Here is a 25,669-nt window from a genome sequence, read left to right on the forward strand (position 1 = left end):
TTTCTGCCTCCCCATCACAGGACAGTCACCTAGTGCTGCCTTTCGCTCAGGACCTCCTGTCCTTTTACTTTCTTTGCCTTCCTTTTACTACCCGCCTCCATAATTGAAACTGTTCTAAAAATTGGCTTGATCCTGTTTGGGTGCTACTTGCCCTTCCCCCCAAACTGCTAGATATGGCTCTGCACTTGTCTTTTTTTATGGTTTATTTTTATTAATTTTATAATTATAACATTTTTTGACAGTGCATATGCATAGGTAATAATTTTTTTTTTTTACAACATTATCCCTTGTACTCCCTTTTGTTCTGAATTTTTCCCCTCCTTCCCTCCATCCCCTCCCCTAGATGGCAGGCATCCCCATACATATTAAATATCTTATAGTATATCCTAGGTACAATATATATGTGCAGAACCGAATTTTGTGTTGTTGTTGTTGCAAAGGAAGGATTGTATTCGGAAGGTAAAAATAATCTGGGAAGAAAAACAAACAAACAAAAACAATGCTCACAGTTCACACTCATTTCCCATTGTTCCTTTTCTGGGTGTAGCTGATTCTGTCCATCATTGATCAATTGGAATTGGATTAGCTCTTCTCTATGTTGAAGATTTCCACTTCCATCAGAATACATCCTCATACAGTATCATTGTTGAAGTGTGTAATGATCCCCTAGTTCTGCTCATTTCACTCAGCATCAATTGATGTAAGTCTCTCCAAGCCTCTCTGTATTCCTCCTGCTGGTCATTTCTTACAGAACAATAATATTCCATAACATTCATATACCACAATTTACCCAGCCATTCTCCAATTGATGGACATCCATTCATTTTCCAGTTTCTAGCTACTACAAAAAGGGCTGCCACAAACATTTTGGCGCATACAGGTCCCTTTCCCCTCTTTAGTATTTCCTTAGGATATAAATAGCTCTGCACTTGTAACACTAGCTTTTGAAGGTGAAACAAGAGGACATAAGACAGTATGATAATTTTTATTGGTATGAGGGCCAGCCAGGTGGCACAGTGGATAGAGCACCAGCCCTGAATTCAGGAGGACCTGAGTTCAAATCTGGTCTCAGACACTTAACACTTTCTAGCTGTGTGACCCTGGGCAAGTCACTTCACCCCAGCCTCAGAGGAAAAAATTTTATCAGTGTGGCTTTGGGCAAATAGGTTAATTTCCTTGGGCCTCAGTTTCCTCATCTGTAAAATGAAGGAAGGGACTGGAAATCCTCTGAAGTTCCTTCTAAAATCCTATAACATGAAACTGCTGCCCTAAAGGAACTTACAAACTGGCTGATTACTTCTAGTTCCATCTGACTAAGAGACAATTTATATCAAGCGTCCAGGAGAGCAATAGGGATCCCACATGTTTTAGGAGCTCTGCTCATTGGGAAGGGTTGCTAGATTTGGTGTAAAGGGGTTTGGAAGTGAATCCAAGCTTGGTCACTGATTCTCCCTGCACCTTCCTTTCTCTGCTGGCAAATGAAGGACTCTGTCTATAAAACCTAGAAGAAGATTCCTTCCCCATCTCCCTTTGTGACTAGTTTCCTTCAAGTACAGCTCATAGGACCCCTCTTAGTCAAGGCCATCGTTCAGGGAGGCTAGTGTTCTCAGTCTCTGGAAATGACCTTGCATCTATGGACCTAAGTATAGCAAATATTGAGTATACAGGTAGGTCTTCTCTTGGGGGTGGAATGGAAAGCATAATGCCCTTCTACAGACATCTGTCTCACCTAACCTTTCCTGCTCATTTCCTTCTTCTCAACAAGGCCCTCCCCTTGAACAGCTGCCAGGTTAGTTTTCTATCAGTTTCTATTCCCCAAAGAATCCTCCCCTTTCCAAGCCTTTGGTTTAATGAGCAACTGCAGCAGCAGCGGCAAGTATAGGAGCAGTAGTAGCAATAGGAGCAGGAGTAGGAGCAGCAGCAGCAGCAGCAGCATGTCTTTCATCCAGCCCCCCTACCAGAATCCGGTGAGTCTGCTTGTGGTGGGCTCCATATAGAAGCAGTGAACTGTGATAGAGTGACATGGACTTCTTCCATGCATCTATAAGGAGCCTGTTCTGAGGACATGCATCTGGTGACTGGAGGAAATAGGGGAGAATGATTTACTTTAGAGAGAACAGGGGGGTGAGAGGAGCAGGCACCCTGCTCCACAGAGAATGCAAAAAGGTTTGAAGCTTCAGATGATCCAATCCCATGGTCCATTCGGCCCAGAGATCTTTCCTTAAGAGTGACCACGCTGTGGTGATGATGATTAACTATTCTTCAGTATGAAAAACCCTGAGGCAGTAGTGGAGTGTGTGTGAAGGAGGTAGCTATCTATTTTTTTTAATTTATTAATTTTATAATTATAATTTTTTTGACAGTACATATGCATGGGTAATTTTTTTTTACAACATTATCCTTTCCAAATTTTCCCCTCCCTCCCTCTACTCTCTCCCCTAGATGACAGGCAATCCCATATATAATAAATGTGTTACAGTATAACCTAGGTACAATATATGTTTGTAAAACCAAATTTCTTGTTGCACGGTAAGAATTGGATTCCGAAGGTATAAGTAACCTGGGTAGAAAGACAATAGTGCAAACATTTTACACTCCTTTCCTGGTGTTCCTTCTCTGGGTGCGGTAGCTATCTATTTCTAACCCAGAACTGTCTTTGAGTCCCTTTCCTTGCACCTTCCCAGACCCCGGTCTCCGATGTGGATGACTCCATCTTCCCATGAAATATCCCCAAATCCTAGGAGGATCATAAACCAGACCTGACAATTTAGAGCCCTAAGACACCTTAGTGGTCATTTATAATGTTGTAATGGGGTTGGGCTAAACCAGTGGTTTGCAAACACTTTGGTCTCAGTACCCCTTTAGGCTCTTAAAAATGATTAAGGATCCCAAAGAGCTTCTATTTAAGTAGGTTATAGATCTTGATATTTACCTTATTAGAAATTAAAATGGATCAAATTTTAAATTTTGTTAATTCACTAATTCATTAACCTATTATTCCTGTTTCATACCTGTTTCATAGTATCTTTAAAAATGAAAATAATTATATTTTCCACAACAAAAAAAGAGAAGTAAAACTATTTTTTGCACATTTTTGTAAATCCTTTTAATGTCTATTTTAATAGAAGACAATTGTTTCTTATGCTACATTATTTTGGTTGAACTATATGAAAATTCGGCTTCACGCAGATAAGCAGTTAGAAAAGGGTGGAGCATTTTAAGAGAGTGATAACATTAGTATTATTATAAAACCAATTTTGATCTCAAAACCTTCCCCCCTTTATCAAAGGATTCAGGGAATCTCTCCCCCCAGTTTCTCCCACCCAAGGGCACTTTAAGAACTATTGACTAGATAAACTCTTAGCTCTACATCTATAATCTTTTAAAGTAAGGTTTTTAAAAATAAATTTTTATTTATAATATACATATATATGTATATGTATAAATAATTTATAAATGAGGAAACCAAGGCCCAGGGAGCAAACTTAAGGTCCCAAGGCCCCATCCAGATTCAGCTGAGTATATGGAGAAGAGAAGGGAGAAAAGGCATTAGATAGCAGATTTAAGACTGCAATAATCCTTGGAAACCACTTAATCTGTGAAAAATCAGTTAGGAAACTTGGGGAACCAGGGAGATTTGAGTTCAAATTCTGCCTCAGATACTTTTACAAGCTGTGTGACCTGGGCCAGTCATTTGACCTCTCTAGAGTCTCAATTTCCTTAGCAATAAAATGGAGGTGATAATAGCACTTACCTCCCAGAATTGCTGTGAGAATAGATGGAGAGAATATTTGTAAAGTTCCTCATGTGGAATAAATCTACAATCTTTTCATGCCCTTCCCCTACTTCTACAGTTTTTGAGTTATTAACTCTTTCTGGTCCTCAGTTTCCTCGTCTGTACAGATTAAACTAGATGCTAAATTAAGGCACTTTCAGCTCCAAAAACTGTGATTCTCAGCTCTTCCCACAGTGTGGAGGAGGTCAGTCTCATCCCTGTTTTGCCTGGTTTCAGCACTGCTTTGTACAGGACTCGTCTTCAGTTTGAGAAATTCTCTATTCTGGTCCAGGAAATGCTAGCTCAAGTTCATGCCAGGGAATGTGTTACCATAGGGCTGGACTTGGCGCCTAGATGCCGCCCCAGCTTTGTAGGTTAAACACACATTGCTTTTCTGCCGCTGGCCTGCTACAGTTGGGAGACCAGCAGGCCATCTGGTGAGCGGCTCTCACATTTAAGAGATAAGGGGAGAAAAAAGTTAGAATGGATGTTGGAGGCGCTTTGTGGTTATCTGAGGCCTGAAAGCAGCCACTGAGTCATGAAGGGTTTGGATACTGGGCCTGAACTTTATATGATCTGTACTCTGACCCCTAAATCTGTGGCAGCTGGGAACAACAATTCATGGAAACTGAAACCTGGTAGTGGAAAAATAGAGAACTTCTATTCCCTGACTTTTTGAGAAATTAAGTAAATTCTTCTCTGGATTCCTATCTAGAAGTCATTCTAACCCTCTCTTGGTTCCGTGATGCATCTTCCATAATGGAGACTGTGGGATATCATGGAGAGCGATGGGTTTGGAGTCAGGAAGAAACCTTAAGCTCCATTTCTGAAGCGTACTAGCTGTGTGACCCTGACCAAGTCACTCCCTCTCTGGGTCAGAGTTTCTTCCCCTGTAAAAGGGAGATGGGGTGGGCTAGATGGTTTTCCCAGAGTGTAGCTCAAAAGTCATGGATGATTTGCATAGACCTTTCTCATATCCCTGTCCTCATAACACAATGGTGTAGTGGAGTCCATTCTGAAACCATAGTTCTGGAGCCTCCCCTCCAGCTGTTTCAATTTCCATTTATAATTGGGGAAACTGAGGTCCAGAGAAATCGATAGGATCCTAGATCTAGGACTGCCTCAGGGGCCATTTATATCAATCCTTCCAGTTTCCAGAGAAGGAAATGGAGGCACATGGAGATGAAGGAACTTGCTCAGGTCCCACAGCTAGTAAGGATTTGAAATCTCTTCTTCCCAATGTTAGTTCCAGCTTGCTGCCCACAGCACTCACTGCCTCCACACCCTTGTTACTTCTCATTCTCATGGCTTCAGAGATGGAGGAGGGGTACAGAGGTCTAGGACAACCCTGGAGGTCCCTATTTAATCCAGGAGGAAGTAATCTCATTGCTAAAGTTCTAAGGCCTTGGGTTCTCTGACTGCTTGAGTTTGGAGCTCAGAGTTTGAGGCAAAAAGGCAAGGTGTCTAGCCCAGGGTGCTGCCTGTGGAAAGAAATGTCACTTTTAATGAGACCAAGGAAAGCATAATAAGGCTCCTTGTTCTGGTGTGCCGTTATCCAACATTGGTACAGAAGTCTGCCTCAGTTGCCCATGTACCGAGGGGAGCATCTCCTGAGGCAGGTGTGTAGTTGTTGTTCACTTGTTTCAATTGTGACCCCACTTGGGGTTTTCTTGGCAAAGATATTGAAGTGCTTCACCACTTCATTTGACAGATGGGGAAATTGAGGCAAATAGGGTTACATTACTTGTCCAGGGTCACACAGCTAATAAGTGTTTGAACTCAGGAAATGGAATCTTTCTGATTCCAAGTCTGTCACTCTTTCCACTCTGCCATCTACCTGTCCCATGTTATAGGTGAGATAATAAAGATTCAGAGAGGTAGTGACTTACCTCAGGTCACACAGTGAGTAAATATCTCCATTGCATCATATTTATTTTAATGTTTTTCTACTACTCAAAAATGTTAACTAACCATTCTCTGTCCCCAAGGCTGAACTTTAGTTTTATGAATTCCTGTTGGCAGATTAAACTTTTTTTTTAAAAAAGTTTAAAACCAATCATTTAGCAGTCAAGGACAACTTAATATAATGTCTCTTTCTGACAACCTTGGGAGACCTTCTGGGTTTTGTGATGCAACTGGCAAGTCAACAGAGAGACATGGGGTTGACCAGAAGGCCAAACACTGGGTGGAGAGAAGCTGCTGGCAGGATTCCTGTATGCTTACAATTTCTCCTACCTGAGAGCTGAGAGAAAGGAGCTGATCACTACCCCCTCCAAGGCACAGACTGCTGTGGGCAGGGCAGCTGGGAACGTGGATTGAAGGGAGGCAGAGATGGGAAGGAAACAGGACCTTAAACCCCAAACTACCCCTCAGCCTGGTAAACCATTATTCCATCCCTTTTCCTTACCTCCCACTTAAAACTCCTCCAGGGATGCCTGCCAGAGTCCTGCATTTGTAGGAGACAAAATAGGCAGCTGTCCCTCCTGGCCATGACATCAAAGTTACAGTTAGAAAGCTTCAAATACAAATAAAAAAGTCCACAAAGACTTTCTTACGGAGAAGATGGAATAACTACATTTGGGAAGGTTGAGCCTCAGCCCCTAATGAGACAGGGACCATGGGGTATTACAAAACCCAAAACTTTAGGGCAGACTACAGATGTGAGGATCAAAACACAGTTCTGACTCAGGGATGCTCAGGGCCACATGACTGGTAAGTGCTTGAGGCTGGATTTGAACTCAGGAAGATGAAACTTCCTGACCCGAGGTCCAGCTCTCCAATGCTCTACCTATTTAATATCACCAAGAGCCTGGGTATGGATGAACTAATGAAAAAATAGACCAGATCATCTCTGAATTGCCTTCCAATCCAAGAGCGTCCAAGAGCTGGAGCCATATGGAGGAATCCTAGACTCTCCAGCAGCTGAACGAAAGGCTTTCCTGCTGTCAGTGCAACTTCAGGCTTCAGAAAAGAGGCGCAAGAAATAGTTTCTAGAGCCCCTGATATCACCCCATAAATGGCGAGCTCAATTTAACTGAGGTCACATCTGCTCACAGTCCTGGGGAGGCAGATGAGATGAATTTATCATGTTTTTAAGTGAGGAAACTGAGGCACCAAGGAGTGAGGATTTGCCAGAAGTCACCCAAAGAGTAAGTGATAGAATTAGGACTAAGTAGAATAAGGTGTGGCAAATACCTACGGATTTGAGACTAATCTTCTTGGGGCAGTTAAATGGTGCCATGAATAGAAAACCGGCCCTGGATTCAGGAGGACCTGAATTCAAATGGAGGGAGACAGAGACAGAGAGACAGACAGAAACAGAGACACAGAGAGAAATAGAGAGACAGAAACAGAGACAGAGAGAGAGACACACAGAGAGAGAAATAAAGAGAGAGACAAACAGAAACAGAGATAGAGACAGAGCAACACAAAGACAGAAAGACAGAGACAGAGAGAGACTGAGAGAGAATAATCTTCTCCAGATGAGAAAGGAATGACAAGTTTGGAGCCAGGACTCAAATCCAATCTCTGACACTAGCTGTGTGACCCTAGTAAGTCACTTAACCTTGTTTGCCTCCATTTCCTCATTTGTAAAATAAGCTAGAGAAGGAAATGGCAAACCAAATCCAGGATGTTTGCCAAGAAAATCTCAAATGGGGTCATGTAAATTCAAGTACCACTGAAAAATGACTGAACACACATATATCTTTTCTGACTCTAAAAAAATTTTGATTTAAAACAAAAACAAAATGCAACTGTATACACACAAAGATGCAGTGGAAAATTTTTTTTAATTTATTAAAGCTTTTTATTTACAAGATATATGCATGGGTAATTTTTCAGCATTGACAATTGCAAAAACTTTTATTCCAAATTTTCCCCTCCTTCCTTCCACCCCCTCCCCCAGATGGCAGGTCGACCAATACATGTTAAATATGTTAAAGTATAAATTAAATACAATATATGTATACATGTCCAAACAGTTATTTTGCTGTACAAAAGAATCAAACTTGAATTAGTGTACAATTAGCCAGTGAAGGAAATCAGAAATGCAGGAAGGCAAAAATATAGGGATTGGGAATTCTATGTAGTGGTTCATAATCATCTCCCAGAGTTCTTTCTCTGGGTGTACCTGGTTCGGTTCATTACTGCTCTATTGGAACTGATTTGGTTCATCTCATTGTTGGAGAGGGCCACGTCCATCAGAATTGATCATCATATAGTATTGCTATTGAAGTATATAATGATCTCCTGGTCCTGCTCATTTCACTCAGCTTCAGTTCATGTCAGTCTCTCCAGGCCTTTCTGAAATCATCCCGCTGGTCATTTCTTACAGAACAATAATATTCCATAACATTCATATACATGCAGTGGAAAATATTAAGAGAATTTTATAAACTCTCTTGTTGAGAGATGGAAATTAATTTTTAAATATTTAGCCACCTATTGAAAAATAATAGCTTTATGATATGAAATATTTACCTTTGTACTAGCTAGTGACAGTACTAAATGATAAAAAGTACCTGAAGTTCAGTTAGATATATTACTTCATTTGAAACAAATTATATTTGTTTATATAATATATGCATATTACATATGCAATATAATATACATGTATATATGTTATACAAGCTTACCTTCATAAGAAGAAACTCCTTTTAGATGTGACTTCTTTCTCACAGAGAGCTACTCTCTCACAGAAATTCTCCTGAAGGACTGTTATTAACTGGTTTATTTGAAAATCTATCAAGTGGAAAAATTGTTATCTTCACAAAGGATAAGTTTAAATCAAAGAATAAACCTTAATTCTTCAATGAGAGGCAATGCATTTGTTTCTGCAGAATGTTTAAGATTAAGGTTTAAGATAGCTAGAAAAATGCATCCTGGTTTTCACAGTCTGTCATCTGTGTTGTAAGAACGAAGACCTTAGGAACATTTTGACCACATGATTACATGGTTGATGAGGTACAATTGGAGGTAACGGGGAAAAGGGAACTACTCAGTCGTATAGTACCCAATAAGAGCATGTGCATGGGTCTGATGATATTATGTTAGTAAGACTCTTAAGGAGAGGTCCATGACTCTAGTAAATTTCTTATCACTCTAGCAAAGCAATTCTTGAATAGTGGTTCTCAAAATTTTTTGGTCTTAGGATCCCTCTACATTCTTAAAAATTACTGAGGACCCCCTAAAGAGTTTTTTCATGTGGGTTATACCAGTTGATATTTATTATATTAGAAATTAAAATGTCTTTTTATTATTGTGAAAATAATTTTGGCCTCATATACTTCCTGAAAGGAACCAGATTCCTGAACCACTTTTTGAGAATGCTGGTCTGGAAACAGTTGTAAATATTTGTTCATCGAAGATATAATAGAAAAGGAGATTGGACGGGGTGGGATTGATGATAAAGTTATGGCACAGAAACAGGATTTTTGGGAGAAGGAATTGCTAGAAGATATAATAATAATATTGCAAAAAAAAATTTAAAGTAATAGAATAAACATTTAAAATTTTAAACGTTTAAGATTTAAAATTTCAACATTTAAAAATTCATAGAAAGAAGCAGAAGTTCAAAAGGGGAAACAGAAGCAGGAATATGTGTTGGAACTGTCATGGGAAATTTAATACCTTTTAAAAAACAAAGTGCTTATAATAGTAGTTCATAGTTTGCTGGGCATCTGATGCATGTGTAGACCCCATCAGTTTTCCAAGATTGGTCCTGGCAAGATATTAGAAGATACTCTATTTTTCAGAGCTAGGGCCAGCAAGCAGCCTGTGTCCTGAACTTGGCAAAACAACAATCCTTTGTACTCTCCCTCTGGATGATCTCAGCCACAGCAAAATCCAAGAATTGTTTCCCAAAGGCATCAGGTGGTCTCTGAGCTTAGACAAGCACCTGTAGTACCCATGAAGCTCTGCTATGAATCGAACTTGTCACATTGTTATTGTTACCCTCAGTGTCAGGGCTGCAGCTCACTTGGCAGCCATTGGTATAAATATTGAGATCTCCCACAGCTAGGGGTAGGTAGGCCTTGGGCACATGTGTCTTTGCTTGCAAGCTGCTTCCCTCACTTTGAAATTAAACTTCTGTTTGATTCTTGACTCTCCTGTCTCTAGCTAGCTTTGTTTGGCTCTGGTCACTCACATGTTAGAGACCATTCTGGTCTGGTTGACAGTCCATATGAGCCTGATTCCCATTACAAGAATTTCTTAAATAATACTCCTCTTTCTGTTCTTCTTTGCTTATTGAAACATTCATGTTTATTGATATCTATTAAGGTCATAAGAACAATAAAATGGGAACAATAAAAAATAAAATTGACAAGACAGCAGAAGTTCTGAAAGGGACATAAATAGAGCAATTTTGTTACTACAAAGTTATATTTAATACAGACTTTCTGAAAAACAAATTGCATGCAGGAGGAATTCATGGCTTCATATTGAATTTTCTTTTTTGTTCTATGTTGAAATTCATATATTTGCTAATAATTGCTAAGTTCATAATAAAAAAAAAGAAAAACAAATTTTAAATGGCTATAGAAAAAGAGGAAAAAACCGTGGTCTCAAGGATAGGAGGGAGAAAGACCTCCTCCCTTCCATTCTATAGAATAATGGCAGACAAAACTCCCAGGGAGCCATCTCTTCAGGGCCTGAAGGCCTCAGTCTGCTCAACTTTGACTCCAAATCCAGACCCTGGAGGATAGAACCTTCCTGGATTTTTTTTTTTTGCTTAGAGACCTAGAACTGACAAGTACGTCTTTCCTTCTTTCTGCAGCTCATTCCATTTTCTGGACCTATCCAGGGTGGACTCAAGGATGGACATGAGATCATTGTCAATGGGTCGGTCCTTCAAACTGGTGGGAATAGGTATTTGTTTCTTCTGTTTTACTTCTACGTGTGAACCAGGTACCCATCAGCAGGTAGAGGCATGAGTAACCATTCCAGAAATGGCCCTGGCCATTGCTTTGACCTCTCAAGTTGTTCCACCAGACCAAGCTCATGGGTCAGAAAACCGTATGAAGATAAAAATCATATGACGGTGATCCCCCGATTGGCCCCTCGCAAGACTTGAGTTTATAGCTTAGATCTAAATGGGAACCGCAACAGTTACAAATTGGATCTGACTTTATATGAGAGGTGACTGGCCAGCATTAAGGGGATAGTCGCTAACCTGGAAACAGTTGTTCAACTCAATTTAGCCAACTTGTCAAGCCTTAGATAAAAAGATGAGAAACCTGAAAAGCAGAGCTGAAGCAGCAGAGAAATTAACCTTCAAGTAAATGCCTAGGAATGGGAAATAACATTTTAGTTTTATCAAACTTTGACCCTTGACCATGCAGGAATGGAAGCTGGTACATTAGCCTCACTGTTCAGTCATTTTTCAGTCATGTTTGACTCTCTGTGACCCATTTGGGACTTTCTTAAGAAATCTACCGCAGAGATTTGCTGTTTCCTTCTCCAGTTCATTTGACAGATGAAGAAACTGAAACAAATGGCATTAAATCTTGCCATGGTCACACAATTAGAAAATGTCTGAGGGCAGATTTAAGTCTACAAAGGGCCCAGCACTCCAGTCACTGCTAACCCTTTAGCCTCATTACAAGTCTACTAGTCTGTAAAAATCAAGGAGGGCAGGGATATTATATAGTGTAAATTTTGTAGCTTCCCCAGAATCTAGCTTAATCAATATTAATGAATTGAATTTGTGGGTCACCCTAACGTACTCAGCTAAACTAGGAATATGAAACCAGAACATTGCCAAGGAAAATAAAGTATGTCATTAAATCAAAGAATATTTCTTGAATCTGACAAAGTGCTCATGTGAAAATTAGAGGGACTTTGAGGGCAAGATTGTGGGTACAAAGTAAAAAATGTGTGGTTGGGAATCAGACCCCAAGAAGTCATTGCTATTCACTGGCCTTCACTTCTCTCTTTGGGAAAATGAGGGTGTTAGACAAGATCAGGGCTTTCTTCTTCTTCTTCTTCTTCTTCTTCTTCTTCTTCTTCTTCTTCTTCTTCTTCTTCTTCTTCTTCTTCTTCTTCTTCTTCTTCTTCCTTCTTCTTCTTCTTCTTCTTCTTCTTCTTCTTCTTCTTCTTCTTCTTCTTCTTCTTCTTCTTCTTCTTCTTTCCTTTTTTAATTAAAACTTTTTATTTTCAAAACATATGCATGGATAATTTTTCAACATTGATCCTTACAGTCTTGTGTTCCAATTCTTTCCCCTCCTTCTTCCCACTTCTCCCCTAAGTAATCCAATATATGTCAAACATATATGTTAAGTCCAATGTATGCTTACATATTTATACAATTATCTTGCTGCAAAGAAAAATCAGATCAAAAAGGAAAAAATGAGAAAGAAAAGAAAATGCAAACAACAACAAAAAGAGTGAAAATGCTATGTGATCCACACTCAGTTCTACAGCCCTCTCTCTGGGTGTAGATGGCTCTCTTCATCACAAGATCATTGGAACTGGCCTGAATTGTTTCATTGTTGAAAAGAGCCACGTCCATTAGATTTGAAGATCAGGGCTTCTTAATCTAGATTCAAGAAGTCCGTGAAACTAGATGGCAAAAAGAGCTCTTCATTTCATTGTAATGAAATGCATTTAAAAATGTGGTTCTGAGGACCTTTACTAGAATGCCAGAGGAACCAGGATACTTAAAAGATTAAGAACTCTAGTACTAGGGAATGTCTAAAGAGAGCACTGCACTGAGTAGGAGACCTGGTTTCCAATCTCAGATCTGCTACTTCCCTCCTGCTACTGGAGGAGATACTCCATAAGGACAGGGACTCTATGTGGTCTAAACTTTGCATCTCTTTTTCCTCCTAACCTCTTCCATGCAGTACAAAGAACATCCCTGTGGTCTGGAGCAGACAGAAAGGGTTACTTGGAGGAAGTGGTACTGGAGTGGTAAATAGAAGGGGCTAAGAATAAGTGGACATTCTTTTTATTTATCATCTGAGAAGTCACAGGATTATGCATTTAGAGACATTTCAAAATGCAGGCATTTAAAATAAAATACTAAGGGGAAAAAGTGTCGCAAAGACTAAAAGGAAGGAAAGAGATAAAGGAGGAATGGTAGAGAAAGGAAAGAGTTAAGACTAAGGAGTAGTCTCTGGGGCTGGTGTCTAGGAACCAGCCATTATCAGAACACAGCATCCACTAACTACTCTTATTTTTTTGGTCCCTGAACTAGATTTGCTGTGAATTTTCAATGTGGATTCACTGGAAACAACATCGCCTTTCATTTCAACCCTCGGTTTGAAAATGGTGGCTATGTAGTGTGCAATACAAAGACATTTGGTTCCTGGGGGCCCGAAGAGAGGAAGATGCAGATGCCTTTTCAGAAGGGAACACCTTTTGAAATTCGTTTTCAGGTCCAGAATGAAGCTTTCATTGTAAGTACAGCATCATCCCTCCTAAGTCACCTTTCTTTGAGAATGTAGAGGAATTACAAATTGGAGGGGCGGGTTCAAAAAAGTCACCTTCAGGAGTACAATATAGAAAATGCATGATTTGGTGAAAGCAGTTTGTTTGAAAAAAGATCAGCGGGCTTTAGTGATTCATACTAAATGTGAATCAGTAGTGTAACGGTCACAAGAGCAGTTAAATCTAACTTGGTCCTATTTCTGCCTTGTTCCGACTGGCACTGGAGGACTGTGTTTGGTCTCGGGCATCATAAATCAAAAAGGGCCCTGCTAATCTGGAATGTGTCCATAGGAGGCCAGCCAGAGTGGTGAAGCATCTTGGGTCCGTGCCAGGAGATGAAGCAACTGGGAATAAGATGTTTAACCTCAGAAGGGAAGACTCAGGAGAGATATGACTAATGCCTTCAAATATTTAAAGAACCATCATGCTCAGGAGAGATTTGATTTATTTTATTTGGTGTCAGAATGCAGAACCAGCAACACTGGGTGGGAGCTTGTGGTTAACTATTCTCAGTAATTCTCTTCCATCAGAAGATTCCTTCTCAAAGACGCATGTTTGTGGCTCCCAAAGTCCCACTGGCTTTCCGGCTCATACAGCTTCCTCTTATTGACAGGTGTCGGTGAATGGGAATTATTTTGTTCCGTACCTGCACCGGATGCCTTTCCATAAAGTGGACAACATCTCCATCGAGGGCATAGTACAGGTGTCCTACATCACCTTCCAGGTCAGAATGGATGGCACAGGTCTCCTCCACTTCCTATCCCAAAGGAAGGGCAGAAATCCCACTGAATGGCAGCTGCCACAGGCCAGAAGAAAGCTCTTTCCTCACTTTATCCATCCTCCAACCCTCGCTGCTCCCTCTCCTGAATTAGGATGGGGAAAGCTCTGTTATCCTCCCCCAGCGGTGTGTCTCCTTTACTTCACTTGGATTTGGCTGTTTCCTTCTTCCATTTATGGCACCTAGCACAATGGCTGGCGCCTAGCAGACATTTAATCAAGATTGATTTAATTGAATTGGATTGAATTAGACTGAACTGGACTGCATTCCTGCAGGGCACTATCCTCTGCACTCTGACCCTCCCCACCATGTCTCTATCCCTCTATACCCATGCTGTTATTTTTGTTCCTCCTTTACTGTCTGGAAGGCAAAGTGATAGAACAAAAGGACTCAAGTTGCTTGCATGAGATGACTTTTACACCAAGTCCTTACCTAATCTGTTTTATTCCTGATTCAATTCATTCATCAAGCATTTATTAAGTACTTCCTAAGTGTAAGGTCCTGGGCACACAAAACCAAATAGCAGAATAATGACTGACTTCCAGAACTTACATTCTATTGAAGGATAAAGAAAAATAAACACAATATGATGAAAGAAGCTAAAGATTCTAAGAGGGAAAGGTGAGGAGGGAGGCAAAAGCCTGGAGATGGGAAATTTGCTATTAAGTTTGGAAAACAGCAAGTAGACCAATTTGGAAGGAAACTGATATGTAATAAGATTGGAAGGCTGGGCAGAGCTTTTAATGACAGATTGAAGAATTTGTGTCACTCTGGTGGTAATAGGAGGTCCTTGAGGCTGCATTATATGTTCAAAATAGCGCTGATCTTGTAGCAGTGTTCTTGGAGTTCAATTTGACCTGAGTTCAAATCCTACATTTGCCATTTATCATTTGTGTGACTTTGGGTCATTTAACTGAATGAATCTGAGTTTTTTAGCTATAAAATGAGGCAGTTGGAGTAATTGACCTCTGGAGGTCCCTTTCAACTGTAGTAAGAAGTTACTGCAGGTAGGTGTACAGGGAGGATAACACCCCAGTCTTGTGCCTTAGGAAGATAACTTTAGAAGCTTTAGGGATGATGATTGGAGAGGAGAGTACCTGGAGGCAAGAAACTCCATTAAAAGTTTACTCTATTTATAAAGATTCTCCAGGGAAAAGGTGATAAGGTTGTAAACTAGATTTGAGAGATGTTTTAAAGGTAGATGTAAAAAGTTTTGTAAATAAATATAATAGTAAACTTTTTACATTATATCTTTGTCTTTTTACTCTGTTTAATCATTTCTCCCTTTGGAAGGTGGGTGCCATTATTATTTTTTGCTTTACAGATCAAGGAACTGGGGCAAAGATAATGTAGCTTGTTTAAGATTATACGGTGTAAGATATATAATCCCGCTTCTGATACTAATTAATGTCAACTGGAGCAAACCTCTATATGGTCAGAGCTGAACAGAACAAGAATCAAAAAGAAGTTTAATTTTAGAGTGAGGAAAATCTTGCAAGCTAGGGCAACCAGACACTTGTGCTGGGGCCTGTCCCTAGTGGGAAGACGAGAGGCGTTAGGGGGAGATCTCAATACTTATACTAATGGTTACACAGGAGCTGTAGCCCCGAAAATGAGGGGTAACAGCTACAATGAAACACATTTGATTCATAGAAGGGCTTCCTGATTGAACATGGATACAAGTCCAAGCTTGTCCAGTACTTGTACAAGCTTAGGGAGCATCTTGTGTTGGTCAATGCAATTAAATGATTATGTGACTTTTGCCAGATGGTGAGATCATCCAGAGGGTGAGCCCAAAGGATTGTTGTTGGGCTAAGCTCAGCACAACTTGCTTGCTGATTTTTAGCTTGGGAAAACAGGGTGTTTCCTAATATCTTGACATTCTCAAATAGGGAGATTCCCCTATTTTCCTTCACCTATTCCAGGTTCTGAACAGTGGAGATTAGAGAGTATATCATGTTTTTTTTTCTGTCTTTCTCATCACGAGCATCAGGAAAAGATTCTCAGCAAATACCAAGGTGCCCAGGAAGACATCCTCTTTGTCTTCATCAGACAGGATGGAGACTGAATGGATTTAAAGAATGGGTTAGAAAGATGGGTTTAGGTCCGTGGGTCATTAGCTGAATCTTGGGAGAGAGTAGGATTTTTCAGGCGCCATTACAAGAGTTTTGTGAGGCAGCTCCCAGGCTAGGCTTGGCATCCCAGCCACAGAGAAGCCCCCATTCAAGAAAGAGAAGCTCTGCTTGAACTAACCCAGCCATTCCTCAAACCTGCCTGCTTGCCTCTATGTCTGCTTCCTCTTGGAGCTTGTACAAGCTTCATTTTCCCAGGGAGGCCCCTCTTCTCTCAGCTTCCCTCAGCTCCCTGCCCCACATCCAGCTTTCTCCCTGCTTTCCTTTTCTCCTGCTCTCCTCCTTGCCTTCCCAAACCTGTTAATCCAAATGCCGCTCTCTCTCTTTTTTAAAACAGAACAGCAGATGTGTTCCCATTCAACCTTCCTGCTTTGTCGTGCAGCAAACATTGACAACACAACCTCCCTGTAAGACAAAAGGAGGCAAAACCAAAGTGAGTGAATGAGTGAATGAACAGACTAACCCTTCACTCTGTCCAGTCTGGATCAGGTGACTGTCAACCAGTCAGAACCATTGCTTAGCTCTGAAGTCAAGCAGCTCAATATAGGCAGGACTGAGATAAGTTAGAGCAGGAAAGCCAGACCGCTCCTTCAGCTAAAATGATGGGTCAGTCACTTTGTCAGTCTGAGACATAGAGCCCATCAGAGTACAGGAGGTCAGAGTACAGTTAGAACGGGGAGTGAACTGATCAGGACGATGAGAACAATGGCAAAGACAGCCCACACAGTTAAAATTGGGACCCCAACTCTCAGGATAGTTCAAATGATGAGACAATTGATCATCAAGAAGAGGGAGTTATTCAGGAGACGGTCAGATCACAAAAAAAATAATAATTCAGATGGCACAGTCAATCTGGGCAGTTTGAGGATTGAGAACAACCATCAGGACAGTTAAACAGGGTTATTACATCAGTTAAATAAGTCAGGTCATTTAGAATAGGGAATTGGTCAGTGTCTTTCATGACTGTTAGAATAATGGTTAATGAGTATTTAGTCAGCAACACTAGCAAGCCACACACAGGCACGGGCAAAAGCCTGCTTCCACCTGAGACTCTGGAAGGACAAGGGTTCCGTTGCCAAAAGAAGGGAAACTTGGATTCTCAGGGACACCTTACCTCAACAGGTAATGTCAGACACATTACCTCCTTTAAAGTCTCATTAGGGAAAAGCCTAAAACAGCCAGAGATTGTCTTGAATGAAAGAGCAGTTTGAGGATGGGTTTCTTTGGTCCCTTCCTTCTCACTGCTATCCCCCTAGGTGGGAGAGTGAAGGGACACCTGCACCAGAAACCACAACTTTGAGTTCTTACTGTTTAGAGAATCATATGAGATTATCCCCTGGGAGAAGAGACATCTCCAAATGCAGGGTAAGGAGGCAGGGGAGAAGTGGCAGAATCCATATGCAATATCCTTCTGGGGGAGGTGGATTTGGGCAAGCGGAAGTTGCAGCCCTTCCTAGAGCAGGGGCTCAATCTTTTTCTGGTGGTCTGGACCTCTTCAGCAGTCTGGTGAAACCTCTGGATCCCTTCTCAAAATAATAATTTTTCATTTTTATTTTTTTAATTTTGAGGCAATTGAGGATTAAGTGACTTGCTCAGGGTCTCACAGCTAGATGTGTTAAAGGAACCTCAAGTCCTTCTAAATTAAGGGTCTATGCCATCTAGCTGCCCCTCAAAATAATAGTTTTAAAATACAGAAGATGAGAGAAAGACTTGAAGAAAACTAAATATATTGAAATAAAGATGTCCATAGATTCACAGATTAAGAACTCCTAATTTAGGCCAAACCTTATATCAGGGTTAGAGAACCCTTAAGCAGCGGGCTGGGGAAGCTTATGAACCTCTTCTCAGAAGAATATTGTTGAAGCAAAATAACTGTTTGAACATGTATATTAACATTGTATTCAATTTATACTTTAACATATTTAACATGTTACCTGCCATCTGGGAGAGGGGGTGGGGGGAAGGAAGGGAAAAATTGGAACAAAAGGCTTGGCAATTGTCAATGCTGTAAAATTACCCATGCATATATCTGGTAAATAAAAAGCTATAATAAAAAATTTTTTTAAAAAGAATTGAAAAATAAAAGAATATTATTGAATGTATAAAATAAAATGCCTGGGATTACCAAGTAAACCAATTATAATGAATGTATAAAATAAAATGCTTGGGATTACTAAGTAAACCAATTATAATGAAAGATTATTATAAATATATATATATAAACCAGGGCACCTGTTTATAGACTTAAGAACTTTTGAGAGGGACAGAGTAGTACCTTCAAAGCCCAAGGTCAGCCAACCAGGCTCCAGGGATCAGGCCCTGTTGATGCTTTAGCAATGACACTGTTTTGTTTTTCTGCCTTCCAGCCTCCAAACTATGCCTGGCCACCTGCTCCCTCTACTGTCATCGTAAGTCTTAGAGTCCCCGACTCTTTTTGGTTTATTTTATTTCCTATTTCTCACCTTAGTCAGATCAGGACTAGAGTGGAACCGCCCTAGAGAGCTGGTTCAGGGGTTGCCTGGGAGGGAATCATCCCTGGGCACCCTTTCTTAACCCTGAATGGGACCCTCTAGTGCTAGGACCTGAAGGATAAGTGATATCATTCATATAGCACTTTCAGATTGGTATCATATTTCACAAACATTATCTTCTTTGACCCCTAGTGCCCTTGTATTTGCATTAAAATTAATTTATGTGATTTCTTTTCATATGACCTTCATTTTAAAGTATATTCCACCTCCATCCCCTATTCAGAGAGCTATCTTACATGACAGAACATATGATCAATGTTTCACACTCACAGTCCCCAGTCTCTGAAAAGAAGAAGCCAAAGATTCTTATTTCCTCCCCTCCCCAAGAGATGAAGGAGAAAAAGAGTTTAAAATCTTGGTACATTTGAATGATTGTGAATGATTTTCTTAAAGATGTTTCAGATGATGGGTAAGAGGGCATGGGATGAGATTTCTTAGTACTTTTACCAAACCCCTGGTGGATATAGGAAAACCTTTTCTATCTAGAGAGAATTCAAGATTAACCTGTAAGACTAGTACCCTTGAGGGATCTTCATTGGGTTTGATGGTTGGTTCATTAATTGAATTTTTTTTCCCTCTTGTTTCTCTTTTCAGACTCAAACCATTTACCCTGGCATCAATTCTGTTCCGCCACTACCCAGTGTAAGATTTTCGTCACTGATCATTCTATGGCCTCATCCATTCATTCATTTATCCATCTCCCACTCTTCATCTGTTGAAATAGACTGAGTCATGTGCTGTGATAAGAGCCGGGGTCTGGGAATGCTAGACACAAGATAAAAGCTCTGGAACTGGAAAGGTTCTTTAATCTAATCTTCTAAGTGAATAAACATTTATTAAGTGCTTATTATGAGTTTCAGAAAGGTTGAAATATAAGGTCTCTTCTAGCTCTAATCTATGAAGTGGAACCATAAGGAGAGTAGACTTCAAAATCAGAAAGATTGGGTTCAAATCCTACTGTAGACTCTTACTAGCTATATGACTCTGGATGAGTCACTTAGCCCCTTTGTACCTCAATTTCCTCCTGGTCTCTAAGGTTTCTTCCAGCTCCAAATATATGATCTTATGTTGAAATGGCTGGTCATATGAGTAAGTAAGTGTCAGTGGTGAGATCTGAGTCCATTCTTTGATTCCAGAGTCAATGTGCTTTCCTCTCCACCAGGAAAGAATGGTATATGTTCCTGAGAAGCTAGAGTGGGAGTAAGGAGAGAGGAGCTTGTCTTCCTTTTGAAGGGTGCAGGAGGGAGAGCAGCATCTGGAGTGTCTGAGCTCACGCTATAAAAGCCTTTGTCCCACACTCCTTATGTTCCAAGTCTAGAAGTCCTAGGACCTTATATGAATAGAAAGGGCTTGAGCCAACAGCTTGTCCAAGTCCCTGATTTTACAGATGAGGAGGCTGAATTACTAAGGTTACACAGATAGAAAAGATGATATTTAAATCCAGATTGTCTCTCTATGGATTGAATGCTCTTTTTATATCCCTGCTCATCCTCTTAGTTTTGACTTATTCTCTCCCAGCTCAGGGTAAGTGGGGAGTTTGGGGAGGAGAGATGCGTCAGGAGCAAGACAGGCAATACTTGTGACAATGAGTATGTATTCAGGAAGCAAACTTAAAGAATTGTGAAAAGAAAGGAAAATCCGTTCCCCTCCAGTAGCAAGGGCAATGGAGCCATAGTATGCAGAAAAGCAGAGAGACAGGCTTTGGAAACACTTCTGTTTTAAGTTCCAGAACCGACCAGATATTCTTCAGCTTATATTTTAGGAGGAGGATGTGTCTGTGAATGTGTATGTGTGGATGTATGTCTGTGCATCTGTATGTCTGTGAGGCTGTGGATGTCTGTATATTACCTCATGTGTAGGGGACCATGTGAATGTGTATGTCTGATTATCACTATGTCTGTGACTAGATTATTATTTCTGGGTGTGAAGATATTACTGACTCTAGGTGTTTCCATTGTTTCCATCTAGGCACCTCCTTTCCCAAACTCTATGTACACCAGTCAGTTGTATGTAAGTTGTTAACTTGTGCTCATGGTGGAGGGCGGTGGGGAGGATAGTATGAGCCTCAGACTCTATGACCCAAGAGAAAATGGCCCCTCTGGGGTGGAGAGGGCCCCAGAAAGCTCAGAAAGTTAAAGGCAGATCCATACTTGCAAATGGCCAATAAATCCTGCTCCCCTGGGATGGCTCTCAAACCCTACCTTGTGCCTGCCTCGGTTCTTCCTGTGGCACATATGGCCAGCTTCCTCTGGCTTTTCTTTTCTTTTTATGGGGGTTGTCTTTTTTTCATCCTTTTCTCTAAAATGAGAATCAGCATGGTGTGGTGGATAGAGAGAGTCAGGAAGATCTGGGTCCAAACTCAGCCTCTTATTGATATGTGCTGGTTATAGATGCTGGGCAAGTCGCCTCCAAGTTACAGAAAAAGTACTCACCCACATTGGGAGAGGGAGTTTCCTCACCAGGGAGTTCTCCATATTAATGAAATCACAGGTTTAGTTCTCATTCTTAGCCTTTCTCAAAGGTATCAAATTTTCCCAAATCCTCTGTCAATTGCCCAAGTTACACATTTTCAGACTTATCCTTCTTGCAAAAGAAATTGCTCATCCCAGTTGTCTTTTACTTCCTTTCAGCCCTTACCTTTCTCTGCAATGATCGCTGGAGGACTCTACCCGTCCAGGAACATCATCGTCTCTGGCAGCATCCTGCTTACTGCTAACATGTTAGTGGTTCCTTTTATCTATCTATCTATCTATCTATCTATCTATCTATCTATCTATCTATCTATCTATCTACTTATTCACTTATTTATTTATTCATTCGTTTATTTATTTATATATTTATTTATTTGTTTGTTTGTTTGTTTATTTATTTTTCTGAGGCTGGGGTTAAGTGACTTGCCCAGAGTCACACAGCTAGGAAGTGTTAAGTGTCTGAGACCAGATTTGAACTCAGGTCCTCCTGAATTCAGGGCTGGTGCTCTATCCACTGCGCCACCTAGCTGCCCCTGGTGGTTCCTTTTAGCCAACATTCTGGGTGGCCACATTCCTTCCTTATCAATAATCATTTATTAAACACCTGCTGTGTGCCGGGCACTTTGCTAAGCAGTGGGCATACAAAGAAAGGCAATAGAAAATCCCTTATTTTCCAGGAGCTTACAATCTAATGGAAGAGGCAACATGTAAACAAGTATATACAAACTGTATGTAGTATAAATGGGAATCAGTAGAAGGAAACCACTAAGGTTAAGATCTGGGAAAGCCTGAATGTAGTACTTGAAGGAAAGCTAGTAGAATTAGTAGGTATAGATAGTTAGGATTGATGTCATTCTTGGAAGTGGACCAGGAGATAGGAGTGCCACAAAATCTAGAGAGAAGACAGTCCCAAACAGAAAATAGTGATTGACAATATCAGAGACTGTGGGGAAATTAAGGAGAATGAAATTTGGGGAAAGATGGCATTTAAGGGATCATTAGGTTTTACATGATAGCACATATCTGATCAATTAACATCTTAGGGAGGGGAGGAAGGATAGATTTGAGTACTCAAAACTTAAGAAAAAAAACCTTAAATGTTAAAAAATTGTTTTAGTATAAAATTGGGAAAAAATAAAATATTATATATTTAGAGAAAGAGATTATTAATACCTTTGGAGAGAGCAATTTTGTTTGAGTGAGCTCAAAAGAGAATAACAGAAGTGGTTTTCCAGCTAGAGAGATACAGGATTCTTGGCCCAATAAAAAAGGCAGAAATGCCAAGGAAGAAGAAAGGACTTTATCACCCAAGATCACCAATAGAATAATTTGATAAACCTTAATTTACCAATTATTCAAGAGGTGTCTGGCACTGGGTGGGGTGGGGGGGACAAAGATAGATATGACCCAGACCCTTTTCTCAGGAAGATGACAATCTAATGGGGAGAAAGACCTGGTTCCTTATAATACTGGTACAGGGGAGAGTAAAACATGGGGGTTGTACATATTCAAATGTACAGATTTGAAGGTACAATTACATAAAGTAAGGTGACTGATTCTAGCCCAATAGAAATAAGTATTACGAATCTGAATAATGTAACACTTCATAGGATTCCTTATTTGAACTACTCAGGATCTATCTGTAAACACAATGTTGATATCCAAGCAAAGTGAAAAGTAGGGAGGAGAGATCACTTTCACATGGGTTGAGTGGGAGATATCATGGAGGGAGGAGGTACCTGAGGGAAGGTCTTAAAGAAAAAGGAGCATTTCAATAAGTAGAGGTAGGGCAGAGAAGAATTGACGGAATTAATCACTCTATAAACGCCAGAAGCTGTCCTAGGTGGTTGGGACACAAAAATAAAAATGAGATAGTTCCTGTCCTCCAAAAAATTTCACTCTGTCAAAGGAAATAACATGTGCAAATCTTGTTCTCTCCAGGTTCACAATCAACCTGAGATGTGGGAATGACATTGCCTTCCATCTGAACCCACGATTTACAGAGAAAGCTGTGGTCCGAAACACAAAGATTAACCACTCATGGGGTTCTGAAGAGCGTAGTCTGCCCAGTTTTATGCCCTTCATCCAAGGTCAACCCTTTACGGTAAAGCATGAAGAGAGAAAGAGGGCTTGTTGAATGGGGAGTAGATAGATTTGAACTCCAAAGTTTCCTTCAAAGTACGTGAACTGAGAAGGGATTTGACAATCCAAGATACTAGACAGCTCATTTCCCAGGAGTAAGTGCCGATCCCTTCCAGGCTTCTGCCCTCATGGGGAGATGAAAAATAGGAAAGGGCCAACCCAAAGGCTAATGTGGTTCATTGAGTGAGTACCAAGAGGTGTCATCATTTATGCCTAGAATGACACAGAATGACCCTGGAATGACTTCAATACTACAATGATCAGAGATTTTATCAGCCTAGATTCCCCCCACTGTCATAGACCACATAATCAGTGGTCTCCAAGAAGTATTGGGAGCAAAACATTGAAGCTAAGCTGAAATGAGTTTTTCTTTAGCTAGACTAAGCCTCCAATGTTAAGTATTAACTTATTCCATCAGGGTCCCATAGAAGCCTTTCTATAGCCTTACCAGAGCTTATGGTCTACTATCATAGATTTCAGCAAATGTCTCCCCCATGCCACCATGAGGCTTTGGACAAAAATCAAAATGGAGGATATGTAGAGGTTTCAAAAAGGTGCCATTAAATACTGTTTTTATCTAGATGGATTCTTGTAGAGGACTCAGCACAAACATAAATGACCGGGGGGAAAAAAGCTTCAGTTTAAATAGGACATTATTCTGAATACTTCCTTCAGTAGATGAAGAAGGAACAATTGTCTGATTGGGTCATAGGGGTCACCTCATCTGAGTTTCTTCTTTTGAAGAAATCTAGTATAATTAATGTTCATTGATTGAGTGTCCCCTTGTCTTCCAGGTACATATCAGGTGTGAAATGCACTGCCTCAAGGTATCTGTCAATGGGCAGCACCAGTTTGACTACAATCACAGAATGAAAAATTTAAGCTGTATCAACCAGTTGGAGGTGTCTGGGGACATCCAGCTGACCCATGTACAGGTCTAAGAAAGGGCCTTCCACCCAGGTGTCTTAGCTGAAGATGTCTGAAGACAGCCAGCTGATAATGAAGGGCTTCTCACTCAGGTGTCCCAGCCTGAATCTTTCTTCTCTCTCCCCATCATCACTTCTCCCTAGATGACTAGACTCTAAGCACCAAGTTTTCCCTCCACCCCTCCAATCAGGGGGGAATTGGAGTAAATTGTTCTCCTCTCTGGGGGAAGGTAGAGAAGGGACATATTTTTGTTTCCCCCGGGTTCCTTGGTAGTAGGATGGATAACCTCCTAAGGCAGGGTTGTTTGCTTCTCAACTATGATGAGGAACTGAGAGCACCTTTAATCTGGTTGCTGTAGCCTCAGGTGTGATATTTTGATATTTTGATGCAGAACAACGAATTCAGATATCACCACTCCCCTCATTCCAGAATGGAGCCTGTATCTCAGCATAGATTTGAGGTTCCCCTCTTCCTCCTATCTCCATCTGGAGCCAATTACTTTTCTCTGCCCAGCCGTTCCTCTGCAGTGGTCTCCATTAACATCCCCTTTGCCCTCCCTGGTACTTCTAAGAACTTGGACATCCTCAGTGCCTTGTTACATGCCCAGAGATTTCCCCATTCCTTGTGAAGCCTTCTTCCCAAGGCAATATTCTCTGAGAAGCAGGAGTCTGCTGTAACCTCTTGCCCCTCTCCACCTGGGTGATTCAAGCCACTGAAGCCCAATTTCTGTCTACATTTTTTGAACAATGTGAAATGGCATTTGCTCATTGTTTTTTATACTGCCTAACTCCTGCTATTGGAATCTGCTTCCCGAAAGCAGGGGTCGTGTCTCACCTATATTTTGTATTTTTCTGCTTCCTAACCCAGGCATACCCACACAACAGGCATTTAATAAAAGTTTGCTATGTGATATTGAGCTCAGAACACCTGTGATCTGTTAACTTGTGTTTGAGGGTCTTCTTGGTGAGATTCTTGGTTTAGAGTATGAAATAAGGTATTTTATACATTTTACACTAGCGTTTTCAATGGGATGTGGGAGGAAGGGGAGAATTCAAAATTTTAAGAACAAATGTAAAAAAATTATTTTACATGAAATTGGGAAAAATAAAAATATTTAAACTTAAGAGTATGAAATGGGGGTGGATTAAGCCAGGGGAAGAATCAGGGCTAGTATTTGCTTAGTACGTTAGGTAAAATGCTGTACATACATTATCTCCTTTGAGGCTTATCACAAGGCTGGGAGGTAAGTATCATCTTCCTTATCCTCATTTCATTGATGGACAAACAAAGTCGTCAAAGTTTATATGTTTGAAGAAGCATTTGAAGGACTTTGATCCTAGCTCTCTAATTCACACCTGTGCTGGAAAAGACCAGAGACATTTGTATTAGTCTCATGATGCCTTTGTCAGTTGGCACAGTGATAAAATGGGAATTTCTTGGATGGACTCAAATCTGGAAAAAGAAGTCACCTGCAGAGCTGA

General features: G+C 40.6%; 1 protein-coding gene across 2 annotated transcripts; it reads left to right on the top strand.

Annotated features, from left to right (window-relative positions):
* The first annotated feature begins 1,811 nt into the window (after positions 1-1,811).
* Positions 1,812-25,102, top strand: LOC141540068 (galectin-9-like). 2 transcript variants are annotated; one of them, XM_074263672.1, is made up of 11 exons: positions 1,813-1,967; positions 10,554-10,645; positions 12,975-13,176; positions 13,821-13,931; positions 16,455-16,550; positions 18,484-18,525; positions 19,243-19,290; positions 20,617-20,658; positions 21,279-21,367; positions 23,061-23,223; positions 24,056-25,102. In XM_074263672.1, the coding sequence occupies exons 1-11, from the start codon at positions 1,851-1,853 to the stop codon at positions 24,200-24,202; spliced, it is 1,149 nt and encodes a 382-aa protein (XP_074119773.1). In that variant the 5' UTR covers positions 1,813-1,850; the 3' UTR covers positions 24,203-25,102. The 2 variants fall into 2 exon arrangements, with proteins under 2 accessions (XP_074119775.1, XP_074119773.1); XM_074263674.1 differs by lacking the exon at positions 16,455-16,550 and having other exon boundaries at positions 1,812-1,967.
* Positions 25,103-25,669: the final 567 nt, after the last annotated feature.

The sequence above is a fragment of the Sminthopsis crassicaudata genome, chromosome 4 (genome assembly GCF_048593235.1).
Source record: "Sminthopsis crassicaudata isolate SCR6 chromosome 4, ASM4859323v1, whole genome shotgun sequence".
In the NCBI taxonomy this organism is placed as follows: Eukaryota; Metazoa; Chordata; class Mammalia; order Dasyuromorphia; family Dasyuridae; genus Sminthopsis; species Sminthopsis crassicaudata.

What these genes read in the sequence shown, in the direction of transcription:
- LOC141540068 (XM_074263672.1), top strand. Translation starts at nt 1,851, where the DNA reads ATGAGCAACTGCAGCAGCAGCGGCAAGTATAGGAGCAGTAGTAGCAAT. An exon ending in CTTCAAACTGGTGGGAATAG is followed by an intron (nt 10,646 to 12,974) that starts GTATTTGTTTCT and finishes TCCCTGAACTAG; the next exon opens with ATTTGCTGTGAATTTTCAAT. An exon ending in TCCAAGGTCAACCCTTTACG is followed by an intron (nt 23,224 to 24,055) that starts GTAAAGCATGAA and finishes CTTGTCTTCCAG; the next exon opens with GTACATATCAGGTGTGAAAT.